This window comes from Leptodactylus fuscus, chromosome 3 (genome assembly GCF_031893055.1).
Source record: "Leptodactylus fuscus isolate aLepFus1 chromosome 3, aLepFus1.hap2, whole genome shotgun sequence".
NCBI lineage: Eukaryota > Metazoa > Chordata > Amphibia > Anura > Leptodactylidae > Leptodactylus > Leptodactylus fuscus.
The window spans coordinates 222,159,100-222,175,287 of record NC_134267.1 but is presented as its reverse complement, the minus strand read 5'-3'; the positions used below and the strand labels follow the sequence as shown (position 1 = coordinate 222,175,287).

At 42.1% G+C, this 16,188-nt stretch overlaps 1 protein-coding gene across 1 annotated transcript; it reads right to left on the bottom strand.

The window, feature by feature from the left end:
- Positions 1 to 279: 279 nt before the first annotated feature.
- LOC142198572 (astacin-like metalloendopeptidase) lies at positions 280 to 15,257 on the bottom strand. The gene is made up of 13 exons (XM_075269603.1): positions 15,248 to 15,257; positions 15,072 to 15,131; positions 12,136 to 12,270; positions 11,921 to 12,038; positions 10,243 to 10,421; positions 9,816 to 9,897; positions 7,612 to 7,739; positions 6,614 to 6,685; positions 6,400 to 6,506; positions 4,556 to 4,781; positions 3,826 to 3,944; positions 1,896 to 2,124; positions 280 to 413 (listed from the first exon to the last, which is right to left on the bottom strand). Exons 1-13 carry the CDS (start codon positions 15,255 to 15,257, stop codon positions 280 to 282), a joined length of 1,599 nt encoding a protein of 532 aa, XP_075125704.1.
- Positions 15,258 to 16,188: the final 931 nt, after the last annotated feature.

The following is a 16,188-nucleotide window of genomic DNA, read 5'->3' as shown; positions in this document are numbered from 1 at the left end:
TAGACAGAGGGACAGTGCTTAATTCCAAAAAATCCCAGGTCTGCCCCAAGCTACCATGGCACAGCTGGTTGGGACCACTTGGCATCACTGTGGTGGGAATCATTGGAAGGCTAGGGGCACTATAGAGGGTTTAGTTTGTTGAAGGAGGGGAGGAAGCAAAGTTCTACAATGAGCCTCATTCACGTTGTTGGAGGCAGGGAGCAAGTAAAGGGGAGAAGTAAAGCAGTCGGGTGGTATGGGGAGAGAATTCAGAAGGAGAGGAGGAGTTCTCCAGAATTATTATGAAAGGGACTCTTTTAGCCTCAAATCAGCTAAATCCTGATGTTTTACACTTTTCAGCCAACTCCATATATGTGCTTCATCAGGATAAGACACAAGATTTTCCAGTGGCGATGCTGAAGAGTTGGTCGGCACTGCAAGAGAGGATACACATTGTCAGCTTGATTATATCACATGGAATATGAAGGGGGGAGTCATAGGTAATGCAGTTAAGTAGCTTTTTCTAAGAATCTATTTGGTAACCGAGTTCGATCTCCCCATATTGGGGAAGTTCCTGAAGGTAACCCAAGCAGAAATGGAGGAGTAGGGAGTAAGCACGCACAACCGAAAGGCTTCTTGATCACTCTTCAACAGTTTATTAGGCACAACGCGTTTTGGGCAGAGCCCTTTCTTAAGTGCAATACAAATCGTGTAGCAGTCTTTCTTGATGTATAGCGATACTACACTGTTTGTATTGCACTTGAGAAAGGGCTCTGCCCGAAACGCGTTGTGTCTAATAAACTGTTGAAACAACTGTTCGGTTGTGCGCGCCTACTCTCTACCCCTCCATTCCTGCTTGGGTTACCTTCAGGAACTTCCTCACTATTGGTTTACGCTATTTCATAGTGTATGGGAAAAAGCTGCTGCCCGTCATCGAATTGAATTATTCATGCCATTATGATGTTGTGACTATTCACAACATCAAAAGGTAAGAGACCTACTTAAATAATTCTTACAGTATCAACAATATACTACACTATATTGGCGCTCGGCGTCTGTTTCCATTTTTTCATTTTACACGATCTCCCCATATGGCTGAGATACAAGAATCAAAGTAACGGAAATGTCCTTCAGATCCGTAGCAATGATCGTTTGACCATCATTTGAAAGCTGTAAAGGGTCTTAAAGGGTTTTTGGCACTTATTTGTTGATGACTTATGCTTAGGGATAGGTCATCATTATGTGATCAATGGTGGTCCAACATTTTGTATCCCCACAGATCAGCTGGTGAAGCGATTGCAGCATATGGGCTGTGCTTGTTATTGCAGCTCAGCCCCTTTCGCTTGAATAGGACTGAGCTACTTCTGTACCATGTGACTGATGAACATGTCATTATTGGCACAGGGAAGAGTCCACAGCTTCTTCAAGTAACTCATCTGTGGGGATCCTGGCTGTAGGATCCCCACAAATCAGATATTTATGACATATCCTAAGGATGGGTCATCAGTATGTGCGTCCTACAAATTCTGATGTAGCTGGTTTGGTCTCATCAAAACAACCCCAGTTCATATACTGGTTAGAGTACATGGATATCATAAAGGTGGCTCCCCCACTGAGCATGGAGAGTCATTCTGTAAGAGCAGCTCCTATTCTGGAGGACTCATTCTGTCTTTGTATTAAATGGATGGCCATTTATCTGAATGTCTGACATGTAATACTAAATTTCTCCTGTAGTGGCTGCTGCAGGGAAAACCCTTGGCGAATCACACTGGGTTCCAGAAGGTTGATCAGCCGATCACCCAGCAGCTACTCTATGAAAGCGGTGTCACAATGGCACAACCATTACATATGACCGTTTCTATTAAAATCTTTTAGTAATTGCACATGTTGGTTCTACACATATGGGAAACACTTACTAAAGTCGTACTCTACATAGAATCCATTGTTAGAAGCCTCAGGCCTAGTGTGAAGATGTATGACCACTATATTTCCAGAAGACGTAATCGGAGGAGGTGGAGGAACATAATATCCACAGTATGTGTTCAGGATCGGGGATGTGTCTGATGCTCCATCTCTAATAGTCAGATACTCTACGGTGCACCCCGATGAGGTATGTATCCAAAGGTAACGGAAGGTTAGACACACCTGGAAATGAAAAGATGCACACGTGAGTCTAGGAATGGTGTGGACATTGTACTATTCATAAGGATATAAGTGATGTAATGTTTAGACTTAAAGGGAACCTGCCAATTTGGGACACAAAACCACCCAAAGGTCCTTATGGACCATAGAGTTTAGTGACCAAAATGATCCTGTTGTAAAGCCATCCGTGCCCACAATAAAAAAAAATGATATATAATTAATATATTATTATATTATATTCATATATTTACCATGCCGCTGTACTCCCTGCTGACAGTGATATGATATAGGGCCCCCTGGAGGGCAGAAAGGGAAGCGGAGGCAGCAGTGAGCCGGAGCGGGGGTAAGTAAGGTAAACAGATTGGTTGGGTGAACCATGTGCGATTAGTTTCGCAAGGTTTGCCTGGCAGTTGTGTTTGAACCTAGTACGTCCAAGCTGAAACTGCTATTATTATATATCTCTTTAGACCCCAGATTATAATGATCTGAGGCCCAAAGGAAGTGAACAGACATACTTACTTCAGTCCTCTTTAGTGATATTACAGATGTCACCTGGGTCAGGCTGGTGTCACAACGCATAATGACTAGAGATGAGCGAGTAGTGTTCGATCGAGTAGGTGTTCAATCGAATACTACGGTATTCGAAATACTCGTACTCGATCGAACACTACTAGCTGTTCGAAGTTTAAGGTTCGATGCAGAACCAGTGTTGATTGGCAGAATGCTATACATTCTGCCAAGCAACGCTGGCTCTTCTCTTACCTTTAGAAGTCTTCTCCGTGCAGCGTCCCCGCGGCGTCTTCCAGCTGGAATTCACTCTGCCTAGGCATCCGGCCTAGGCAGAGCCGACTGCGCATGCGCCGACATGCCCTCGCATGTGCAGTCGGCTCTGCCTAGGCCCTGATGCCTACTCAGAGTGAATTCCAGTCGGAAGACGCCACAGGGGCGCTGCGCCGGGAGAAGACTTCAAGGAGAATCCAGCCCGACCGTCACTCATGGACTTGGTAAGTATAATTTTATCGCATTTTGCGCACCTCTGAAACGAGCATTTCCCCCCATAGACTATAATGGGGTTCGAAATCCGTTCGAACAGTCGAACAGTGTGCGGCTGTTCGAAGCGGATTTTGAACCTCGGACAATTTAGTGTTCGCTCATCTCTAATAATGACATATCCCATGTCTATAAGTGCCACTGGTTTTTATGTTTTTTACCTCCCCTGAGCCTCCGATCATTATATTATCTGAAAAGACCCCAGAGTATAATAATAGTTCATGTGTGGTGAACCCCAGAAATTTCTGATTCCCGATGTATGGTGCCGTGCCTGGTAAACAATGAAGGGGATCCTTCAATTAGCAGGGATGCTGAGAATCAGACCCCCACCAATCTTACTATCCTAAGTAGTTCCAGAAACCACAAAAAAAAGGTTTTCTAGGTACACACATGGAAGACCTATCCCTAGGATAGATGGGGGCTTGTGAGTGCTGTGTCCTCCTCAGATTGATCTGTATAGATGACGGATCTTGGGCCCCCATTGATTACATATTGATATATATATCTATAATAATAACGCTAAGGATAGGTTATCAGTATGAAAGTCCGAGAAAATCCCTTTAATGTCAACCCAATTCAATCAGTATATAAAAATATGCATTCCTCAAAGCAGTTGTACATCATACTGAAAACAATAGGACTGTGAGCAGTTACCTTATATCCTTCAGGGGCTATGATAGTATTGATAACATCTGCATTCCTGGGAATAATATTAGGAAATCCATGAGATGTCACCACCCCATTATCCTTCAAAAAGGTTCCTCCGTATCTCACTAGGCAAAAAGAAAGTGATGTGTGGTCAATAGACGAACATTGTACAAGCATAAATCACCATCGGGGGGAGCTAGAGACTGGGCCCAACACAGTATAATGTCCCTTTTTACTGGAACCAGATGGTATAACATGCCTTGTGCTGACCCCCCTACATATTATAATGCCTTCTTTACTGACACCCCTAGTATGTCTTTGGAATACGGGATGGAAGTCCATGCAAACACAGGGAGAACATACAAACTCCTTGCAGATGGTTTTTTGCTCTTGGCAGGATTTGAACACCAGGACTCCAGCGCTGCAAGGCTGCAGTGCTAACCACTGAGCCACCGTGTGGCCCTGATGTTTAGAATTTGTTCAGCATCGACACCATGTGTAGCGCCCCCTGGAGGCTAAAGGCAAAGTGGAGGAGGCCGTGGCCAAGAACAGAGGTGGGTAAGTGAAAACTAGCCAATATCTGCTGCAGTAATCCAGTAGGTAACAGTCTCGTAAAAGGAAAAAAAGAGCTCCAGCTGCATAGTTCTTCCCTGGCCACCATATTGCATCTCAGTGAGCGATGAGGATACATCTTATACCAGTGCAGTCATTTATTTAGGTGGATTTGACCAATTACCTTTTTCGTATGTAGCATTAAATGTGCTCTCAACAGATATATTATTATTCACAATCTCAATCAGCATATAGCATCCGGAGGATATCAGAGGGGGGATTGGTACGTTGGTGCACGTCTTGTTCAGCAGGACACGCGATGATCTGCTGGATCCATCATAGACTTTAATGTAGGCATCATTACAGTCAGGAGAGGATGGAACATTGATGTCACTGAGTTTCAAGAGGACCTGGAATGGAAGAGAGGTAAGGCATTGTTCACACTGCACTTGTGTTATACATTGGCCATATAAGCAATATAATGTTTGAGAGGTCTCCAATTCCTCCACAGCCTCTAAATGAGCTTCAGATCAGGGCCTGGACCTAACTATTCAAGATCACCCCCTACACAGCCATTTAAGCCAGTTTTTGCAGATTTCCTATTATATTTAGAGCAATACCTGTGTTGCAAGTCTGTCTTTGTACTGAGCTCACTCCATCAGTAGGGTTGAGCGATCGGGATCGGAAAAGATCGGATTCCGATCGGCGATCGAGTAAATTTCACGATCTCGATCAGAATTCCGATCCCGATCGTTTTAGGCAGGATTAAGGTCGGAGGTTATTTTCCACAATGCTTTGCTACTGGCCAAGCATTGTGGGAAAAGTGAACAATGCTAGGAATGAATGGATGCCGCTGGTACACAGCCTGTGCCGGCATCCGGCGCTTAACCCCCTGCGCGCCGGCTGCGTCCATTCATTCCTATGGCATAGCAGGGAGGAAACAGAAGAGTAGATGTTATCTACTCTTCTGTTTCCTACTTGCTATGCCGTAAGAATGAATGGACGTAGCCAGCGCGCAGGGGGTTAAGCGCCGGACATCGGCACTGGCTGTGTGCCAGTGGCATCTATTCATTCCTATACTCAGTTCTGCTACATCTGAGATCTACATCTCAGATGTAGCAGAGCTGAGTATACAATAAAGAGTCGATAGACAAGTCCACTTACCGCTGCCACTACCCGTCTGTTCTTTTCTTGCCTCTTCTCAGTCAGTGCATGCCCCTAGCTCCCAGGTTACTGTTACAGACCTAGGAAGAAGGGCGGGTACTATAGCCACAACAAGCCCCGCCTACTCTCAGCATCAGTAACACTAGCCTAGGAGGTGGGGGCACATACGGTGCTCTGAAGACAGTGAATAGGATCGTTTTTAAAATCCGATCTCCGATTAGTAAAAAAATCCCATTGACTTGCACTGGGATCAGAATTGGGATCGATATCGGGTTCAAAAGAAAAATGATCGGAAATCGGATTTCAAAATCGATCCTGAAAAGTCAAGATCGTTCATCATGCAAAAAACAAGCCATCCTACAGCTTCTTCAATAGGAAAAAATAAAAAGTGATGGGTCTATTCTTTCAGCAATGCCGAAATAAATTAGTATATTAAAATATATTTGTATTTTGCAAAACAATTAAAAAGTAAAAAAAAAATGTTATCACTGCAAATGCTACAGGTCCATGGCCAGCACAGGAACGTGCCGCACATCAGCAGCACTCGATGCAAACTTTGTGCTGTTTTGCCACGCAGTTCTTGGACATGGTGCACGCTTCTGTCAGGGTATGCCAATGAAAACTAATGAATTTTTTTCCTCTGGATAGATCATCAGTATGAAAAATCAATTTAGGGTCAGACAGCCCCTTTAAGGTGCCATACACATAGGCAAATACAGTCCGAAAATCTGGTCCATATATTGCCTGCAATTCCCAGCCCGAACCCAGCTAGGAGACCCACAGTGAGCTATGATCTTAGGAGTCCTGTGCTGTCCTGTATCATATCCAGTACGTGATTTATGCTTGTAAATATATAATAAATACCTTATTGCCAGTTTGGATGAGATAAAGGCAGTTGGATCCGTCGGGGTCTGATGAGGTTGAGTTATAGATAAAAGATCCTGTGTCCAAAAACTTTCTTCTGCACAAATCTGAAATAAATACATTATGTGTCATCATTTGCCACTCAGACCCCTACCATCTCCTGCCTGCACCACCCTGTGCAGTGGGAGTTGGCCTTCCCCATCTCCCATCCTACTTGGTGCACTTGGAGCATTTCCCATCCAACAACCACATTTGTATAAGAATTCCAAGTTATTTTTCTCAAAATCTACAAAAATGACATGTATAAGAATGGTGTGTTAGAATGGTGACATAGATGATAGATAGATAGATAGATAGATAGATAGATAGATAGATAGATAGATAGATAGATACATGACCAATATACCTAACCTTTTCATTAAGTTTTAGAATAAGCTGCCACATGTGTGTACATAAGAAGTAACACTACTTCCATAGCCATTATGTGACATGTGCTACACATTTTCTACAGGCTCTACTTCTAATTCTAAATTGTTCCTGGGCTAGTGGGAGATTATTATTATTGTTTATTTATATAGCACCATTAATCCCATGGTGCTTTACATTATTATATTAATTCCATGGTGAAGAACACATGCAGAGAGCCCATTTCTGAAGAAGATGGAGGCGGAACTTGAGATTTCTCTTGTAGCATTGGGGACACTCCCAGTGCTGTTTGAGCGCTGGGGCCTGCCCCCAGTGCTGTGAGAGAACTCATTTGCATACAGATGAAAACCAGGATTTCTACCGAACGGTGGTACGGAGAAGACATCTAAAGGTAGGAGAAGAATAACCTTTCTTAAGGTTATTCCTAGGTGTGATCTACAAAAAATTAGATTTTAATGGTAGAATCCCTTTAAGCAATCATTTCTGTTAATTCCAGTACCCAATATGCTAATTGGGCTCCCTACTGTCAGGTGGGTGGGCCCTGTCTGTCTGTGTACCATCCCAGAAACTTCCACCTGACAGTACAATGCCCAGTTAGCCTAGTGGTTGGGGAGGCTGACAGCATTGATTCCTTAAAAATGGAAGGGCTAGAGAAAAAAATTACAAAAGGATGCAAGGATTTGGAGGGGATGAATGGTCCTCCTTGATGACAAATTGATAAGTGCAACCCAAGACGGGGATGCAAAGTCAGACATGTATGACATCAGGATAAGGTTCAGCACTTACTGCACTTATAGGCATAATTGACCTTCATCACATCTAGATTATCCATTCCTACATGGTATCCAAGAGGCATATTAGGGTCAGATTTAGCGACCATTGACGGCTGTCCACTTATTTTGCTGTACTCATACCTACAGGAGGCAGACCTGGTTAGTAAGAAGTAGCGTATCATGGAATCTCTTCTATATAACGTCTGTCTATGTTGCACTTTGTAGACATTATGGCTTATAAAACTTCATAAGTTTGAGTCATTTATCTGATAATACTGATGTAGCAAAATTATCCTTGACTTTATGCAGCATATCTTAAGAAAGTCATTGACAGACCCATGATAAAGCTGTGTACTGTTGTGTATTTAAAGCGTACCCCCGATTATAATACCATGTATCAACAGTACAGGCGAATATAAGAAACTTGTAATATATCTTATTAAGGAGATCTATTTCCTTCTCCACTTCTGAAGCTGCTTTCTTCCTCCTTATCGTCACTCAGAATGTTTTTTTTATATAGAATCCATCTTTGCAGTCGCCTCATACACAGAAGTCTATGGAGATGTGAGGGGGCAGAGGAGGCTGCTGTTAGATAATGGATTTCGGCCACTATCGTTATTAACATCCATTGCAGTTATCCGTCATAGGATGGCAGCAACGAACATTAACAGTGTAATGGAGACAGACAAAGCCTCTCATCTGTGCTCATTCTCATTGACTCTAATGTAAACAACATGGCGGACACTTTCTTCCGTCATGTTTGTTTACTTTTCTTGAAGAAAAGTCCTCCATGCAGAAAAGTTAAAAAAAAATGACCTTCATGTTGTTTTCATTAGAGTCAGCAACTGAAGTGTGTTTGCCTTTCTTCCCCACTCCATAGACTTCTATTTAAAAGGTGAAGAAGGAAATATATTTTTTTAGTAAGTTATATTAAAAAATGTCTTATATTCATCGGTACAGTTCTGAAAAGTTGTTTTATAATTGTTTTAATATAATATTTGTAAAAAAAAAAAAAAAAAACGGGAAATAGTTCTCATGTACAGTACTGTGCAAATGTTTTAGGCAGTTATGGAAAAAATGCTGCAAAAAAAAGTAAGAATAGTTTCAAAAATAAAAGTGTTATGTCAATTACAATTAACAAAATGAAGTGAATAGACAAAAGGAAAATCTCAATCCCATCAATATTTGGTGTGACCTTTGCCATTTGGAGGAGGAGTCCTGGAAGTAATGATATGGCCCCCCACGGATATAGCCCTGATCTCAACATCATTCAGTCTGTCTGGGATTATATGAAGATATAGAAGGATTGGAGTAAGCCTACATCCACAGAAGATCTGTGCTTAATTCTTCAAGATGGCGGGAACAACCTCCCTGCCGAGATCCTTCAAAAGCTGTCTGCAAGTACTGAGAAGAAGTGATGGAAGGCAAAGGGCAAAGGTCACACCAAATATTGATGGGATTTAGATTTCTCTTTTGCTCATTAACTTAATTTTAGTTGCCACCAACGAACTATTAGCATTACTACTTTACAGTGTTCCCCCCATACTTGCCTAAAACTTTTGCACAGTACTACACTGTCTAACAATAAGTATTTGGACCCCCATGCAAATGAAGATATCTGCGGTTCTGATGTACGTCACGCCTTCTGCTATTAAATAGGAAACAGCATTGCCATTAGTCGCATGCAAGATGCCACGAAGTGCAGAGTTGTCCGATTTCGAGAAAGGGGTAATTGTGGGGCACCGCAGAAATGGTCGATCCTTAAGGGACATAGCAAGCGAACGGAATTACCCAAAATCGACAGTGGCCTATGTGATTACGAAGTGGAAGATGTCGGAATAATGTGCCCCGAGTAGGCAGACCCCCGAAACTGGGGGATAGAGACCAACGAGTGCTGGCCAGAGAAACCGCACCCAACCGATGGCTCCCATACACCAGGAGTGTCACCAGGCATCCGGGAGTATTGTGTCGCTCAATCCCATCCGTAAGGAAGCATCTGCTGGGGAATACCAACCATTCACTAGGAATAAATGTGGTTTTTGTATTCTACCACAGGCGTCCATATACTTATTGGTAGACAGTGTATACCTACTCAATATAATTATCAAGTCATCATAGCATAGTTCAATGTGTGATTACAGAGTACACAATCCCTTCTGCATGTCGGACCCTACACCCATCTGCAAATTTTATGTCCTGCCTTTCCCATGTACTTACGAGCGTAAATGCATGACAGAGTTGTATCCGTAAGGGAGGTTTAGGGTATTCCCGTTATCAAGTTCAAAATATTTTTGATCATCTGTTGGAGGAGAAAACACAGATCTGATTAGGAAATGAAACTGGGTTACAGTCTGTAATTCTCTGTATCCTTAGTAGGACTGGTCTTTCACCACCTCCATCAACTCCAACTCTTTGTATCCATTACCACTGATTCCATTACCGCCAGTTCCAAAGATTCCGATGCAGTTGGGATTTTTTTCTGTAGTCCGTATAGAAAGTTCAACCTAGATATGGCTCCATCTTCAATTATAAGCATGTGGAGGTACAGCAGAGGCCTCAGACACAATTCCTAAATTCTATATGTCAATAAAATGTTATATAAGAGTGATTGATACGAGGTAATGGAAAGTTATCAAATACTCACGTTTACCAATATTTTTCCATAAGACATTGATATAATTGTCTCGGTCTCTCCTGTTATGCTCATGGTAGAAGCCCAGTGCGTGCAGGAGTTCATGTTGTATGTACTTGTATTGTATACAGGCCGGCATACCAATGCTGACTACCTGTTTTCCTCCAATCCTCCCAATATATGACCAACACCTAAAAAAGAACAAAGTGTCAATAACCTATCAGTAAATAAGCCCCATAATACCGTGTGTATTTTTGAGCCACGGACTTAGTGATGTGCGATTTATGGTGATGTGGCAATATTTTTTGCTATGTTATATGCCATGACTATTTTTTGATATTTTTTATTAATACTAGTCATTTGTTTTTATTTACTGCCCCTTTTTTGTGCTAAAATCTGTTTTATAATACACTTTCCAAGCTCAAATGTGTAAACTTGTTTCGCCTTATGGCTATAGTTTTCTAGAGCAATTTGGCAAGGGATTTGGTTTCCGGCCTCGCTGCAGGCCAGGAAAAATCTATTTGGTAACATGTAAGGGTTGGTTCACACTAGCGCTTGTATTCCGTCCGCAATTAGACAATGGTCGGCATAGCAAAATTTATATTTTCACCCTTTATTCTCTATGCTCTTCAATCTGCCTTATCAGTCACCTTATGTGCACTTTATGTGCTGGTCATGTCCCAAAAAAGGGATGTGGTCAGGACATTGCTGGTCCAACTCACAAAAAAGGGTCATCATGAAGCTCACATAGGAGGGCATGTCACAGCCCTCTGGGCTACATGGCATGGATTAAACTGGTACCCCTACTATTGTGCCAGGTTTTGCCGTCCAGAAAAGAAGGGCCTGGTGTTTCATTAACCCCTTACTGCCTTTACCTAATAAATTGGGCCAGCTCAACAAAATTTTTTACAAGTAATGCAGTTACTCCGTGCTACACGTGGACCCATACGAAGAAAGCAAAGTTAGCCAAAGATGGTTTGGGAATCCTATGAGTATAGGGACCTCCCATCAGATGACGTGGTTGGAAGGAATAGTCAAGTTGGGGGGAATTAATTGTTCTTACACCCATTTTTTGGCATAAAATAGTCACAAATCAGCTATTTCCAACTATTTAATGCCAATGACATCATCAGGGACATCAACCACACCACATTCATCATCATTTACAATACTTGAAGCTGGCATAGATTTTTACCTATGTGCAAAGCCATCTAGACTCTAGATGGCACAGAGTAACTGCATTACTTGTAAAAAAATTTGTTGAGCTGGCCCAATTTATTAGGTAAAGGTAGTAAGGGGTTAATGAAACACCAGGCCCTTCTTTTCTGGATGGCAAAACCCGGCACAATAGTAGGGGTACCAGTTTAATGTTTGGTATGATGAGGTAGCTGCATCCTCTAGATTCTAGAGTATGCAGCTACCTCATCATGGGGCAGGGGATATAAAGACTGGCATACAAAGCCTGATGATTGTTTTGATCTTATAGAAGATATACAACCGCCAAACGTGTTAGGAAGCAGTTTACTCTCCATCCCCCATTGAGAATACATGTACACTCAGCCAAACCGAGCGTGCATGTGTATGGAGGTTGACAGAAGGAATAGCTGTTGGCCAAACACGCATTCATCCAACAGCTATTGAAGATAAAGATGAAAGAAGCAACCAAGGATGAAATAATGAATTGTCATACTGTGCTCCAGACTGTATACTGATGTAATCGCTTTCCGTGGTTCTGTTCACAAACTTTATACAGGTCATCGACTCAAATTCCTTCATAGCCACATCGAACATTACATTTTCAAAATCAGCTGGAAATAGAAAAAAAAGTTACGTTTTTCAGGCGTAAAATATTTACTAAATTCTGTAGACTCTTGTATGGTCACATATACAATAGGGATCACTTACTGTACTCGGCAGAAACAACATACGGGACTTCAACTATTCCATTTGCAGATTTTTTCCACAAGCATCCCGTACATCGCAACAGACTACGGGAGCGTTGAACGTTAATGTCACCATCCTCAAGGAAGACTTCGATGTCTGAGAGGAGAAAAGAAATTTCCTTTAAAGTGATATTTGAGGAATTTGTCCTATCAGAAAATATCTCATTGTTTAAGTTTTCATGTAAAAATCACTACCGAAATTCTTTAATATTTTGTATGCACGAATTTATAGTTCTGGTGAAGATAACTTTGCAATATTTTTTATTAAATAAATAATTAGCCTAATTCTGCTATTAATCAAATTTTTACAATAGAAGTCTATGGTGTATCAGTTCTCTTTCACAATATAGCCGGGTTTCCAGGAATTACTATCCAGCCTTCTCATTCTGCTACTGATCAAATCTGTAAAATAGAGATCTATGGAGTGACAGTTCTCTTTCACAACACAGCTGAGTTATCAGGAATTACTATCCAGCCTTCTCATTCTGCTACTGATAAAATCTGTAAAATAGAGGTCTATGGAGTGACAGTTCTCTCTCACAGCATAACCGGGTTACCAGGAATTACTATTCAGCCTTCTCATTCTGCCATTGATCAACTCTGTACAATAGAAGTCTATGGAGAAGGGGTTTTAGAAGAGGAGATTTCCTCGAGGGAAAGAGACATCAGAGAAATAAGAGAGCCCTCCACTCTATAGAGAGACAGATCTCTTTCACAACACAGCAAATCTGTGCAATACAAGTCTATGGAGATAGGAGAGTTGAAGTAAAGGAGATTTCCTTGAAGCAAAGAGATACCAGAGAAATAAGAGAGCCCTCCACTCTATAGAGAGACAGATCTCTTTCATAACACAGCTGACTTTTCAGGAATTACTACCCAGCCTTCTTCTGGCAGCCTTCTCATTCTGCCATTGATCAAATCTGTGCAATAGAAGTCTATGGCGATAGGAGAGTTGAGGTAAAGGAGATTTCCTCGAAGCAAAGAGATATCAGAGAAATAAGAGAGCCCTCCACACTATAGAGAGACAGCCTTCTGTCAGGAAACAGCTGCCTTATCAGGAATTACTATCTAGACTTCTCCTGACAGAAATAATTCATTTAATTCCCTCTCCCACCTTCTCCCCCTCCCATCCATAGACTTCATTGTCTGTGAGAGAAGCAAGAAATAAAGACTGATAAAAATAGATAAAGACCAATGTACTTTCCTTTAGTGACGTGTATACAGTATAAAAGTTTGTTGCCTTCATCTTCACTATTGATTTATATACAATCCTGACATCTTGAATTTTCCATTTTGCCCACTGATCCCCATAATATCTGACACTTCCTGTTCTACAGAGATCACTTTTTATTATCATGACAGGCAGGAGTATATTGATAAGTAACACCTCTATATAGATATCACAGGATCCACTATTCACATAAGGTGTAGATCACAGCTCACCTCCACCCTGTGTCTGCACAAGCATGCCCACAACTTTCTCCCATAGAAATAACAGGGGAGAATTCATCAAACATCTAATTCCAGTTTATGGTATAGAATGTAGGAGAGAAATATTTGTGACAAAAATTCTATTTTACATCACTCATGCCACTTTTGAAAAGGGGGTTTGGCAGGGGGGACGGGACTTTCACAGCTCTACTAATATTACAATAACTGTGCCAGACCACTGGTGTACATAATGGCTGAAGTCTAAGGCCCGGGTCACATCCCCTTCCAGGAGTCTGCATGGGGACCCCCCAAAAGGAAACTAATCCGCATAGAAAAGTGGTTACTTTAGAAAACCCGTGAACCCAGGGGTGAACCATGGCTTTCTGCCGCCTGAGGCGGACGTCAGAAAGCCGCCCCCCTCCCCCGGAGGAGGGGGCGGGGCAGAGGGGGTGGGGCTGGGCAGAACGGAGGGGGTGGAGCGGAGGGGGCGGGGATGAGCGGAGGGGGCGGGGTTGAGTGTAGCGAGTGTCTTTAGCAGGCAGAGAGCAGGCAGGGAGAGGACCTGCTCTCTGCCTGAGCGTGAGGGGCGGCCACTGGATTAGCGCTGCTCCAGCGGCCTCCCCAATCCACCGCTCAGTGACGGTGACCCTAAGCCAGTCCAGGACAGCTTAGGTCAGTAAAAATGCCGCCATCCCCGTGGCCCTGGCATAGTGCCGCCTGAAGCGGTCGCTTCAGGTTGCCTCATGGGAGGTGCGGCGCTGCGTGGACCCCATAGACTGTTATGGGGTCTGTGTGGTTTCTGCTCAGTTTCCAAAAAAGTGTTGCTTGCAGGACTTTTCTCTCCGCATTTTTCATGTAGAGAGGGGAACGGAATGGCCGGAACGCAGATGTGAACTGGGCCTAACTGATGTAAGTTCCAGCTTCTGGTGCAAGGACTACCCAAAATTGTAGGAGGCGAAACAGCCAGAAAAGTGATATTTGGTCAATTATATTTTTTCCCACTGCAACAATCACCATATACTAATATATTGCAGTATATTGACATATCCGTTCACTACAGGACGCTGCCCCCAGATCTCGTTCCAGTAGACAGCAATCCTGTTATGTTACACAATGTGACTGAGGCATTGGAAGGATTATTGCCCATGATCAGAGAGGACTCTGTGGGCAGTGCGGTTGGGTCTCTACGGTATATACAGCTCTTGTATAGTGCCAACATCGGCCATAAAAGCACACTTGATGATGGCGAGGGGTTAAAGGGGTTTTCTAGGACTTTGATAGAAATGTTTTATCCATAGAATAAGTCATCCATATCAGATTGGTGAGGACGTCTCCCCTCTCGAAATGCAGATACACCGTGCCAATATCAACAACCCCCTAATCCTGATGTATTTTGTAAGGTATAAAAATACCAGGAATAGGTGAAAAAGCAGCGATTTCTTTAGTGTAATATTGCATTAAACTCACCTTTGTTGGCTTCCTTAAATGTTTCACTCATTGACCTCTCGTCATCATCAGGGTCAGGGGCTGATGGGAAAGAAAAAAGGTCATAAGAACAAAGCGGAGACATGACTAGTTTGGTCTCAAATGGTCGTATATTCTGTGTGTACAGTGTATCCTATGTGTCAGCATTCTTCACTTACAAGCAGTCATATTTGTACAAACGTTTTAGGCACATGTGGACAAAATACTGCAAAGTAAGAATGCTTTCAGAAATAGAAGGGTTAATCGTTTATTTTTGTCAATTAACAAAATTAAGTGAATGAAGAAAAGAGAAATATAAATGCCATCAATATTTGGGGTGACCTTTTTCCTTCGGAGGAGAAATGCTGTAAGTCATGATACGGCCCCCTACAGAGACTGGATCGCAACATCATCCAGTCTGTCTGGGGTGACATGAAGACACAGATGGATTGGAGCAAGCCTACATCTACAGAAGATCTGTGCTGAGTTCTCCAAGATGTTTGGAAGAACCTTCCAGCTGAGTTCCTCTAAAAATTACCTTCAACTCTACTGAGAAGAATTGATACCAAGGTGACACCAACTATTGATGGGATTTCTGTGTTGATTAATTTAATTTAAATATATATATATATATATATATATATATATATATATGTGTACTCGAGTATAAGCCGAATTTTTCAGCACAGTTTTTGTGCTGAAAAAGCCCCCCTCAGCTTATACTCGAGTCAGCAAAAAGAAGATAAAAAAAAATATATATATATATTTTTATATATATATATATATATATATATATATATATATATATATTTTATATATTTTTTTTTATTTTTTATGGTCTATGACCAGCCGCAATATCAATGTATAGAATCTCCCATAAAATAGTGGGGAAAAAAAGAAGCTTTAAAACATTTTTTTTTTAAAGTTCTAAATCCCTCCTTTCCCTAGAATACATACAAAAGTATAAAATGACTGTGACACACATACACATTAGGTATCCCTGTGTCTGACAGTGCCCGGTCTACTGAATATAGGGGATCTGCAGTGCTCCTGTTCCATCAGGAAGGGGTTAATAGGAGCACTGCAGATCCCCTATATTCAGCCAGGCTGAAATCCAAGT

Excerpts from the sequence above, each read along its gene's own strand:
- LOC142198572 (XM_075269603.1), bottom strand. Across the intron at positions 6,686-7,611 it reads CAATTATGCCTATAAGTGCA|ATTTTGAGAAAAATAACTTG; the intron begins GTAAGTGCTGAA and ends TCATTTTTGTAG. Across the intron at positions 2,125-3,825 it reads TAGCCCCTGAAGGATATAAG|GTGTGTCTAACCTTCCGTTA; the intron begins GTAACTGCTCAC and ends TTTCATTTCCAG.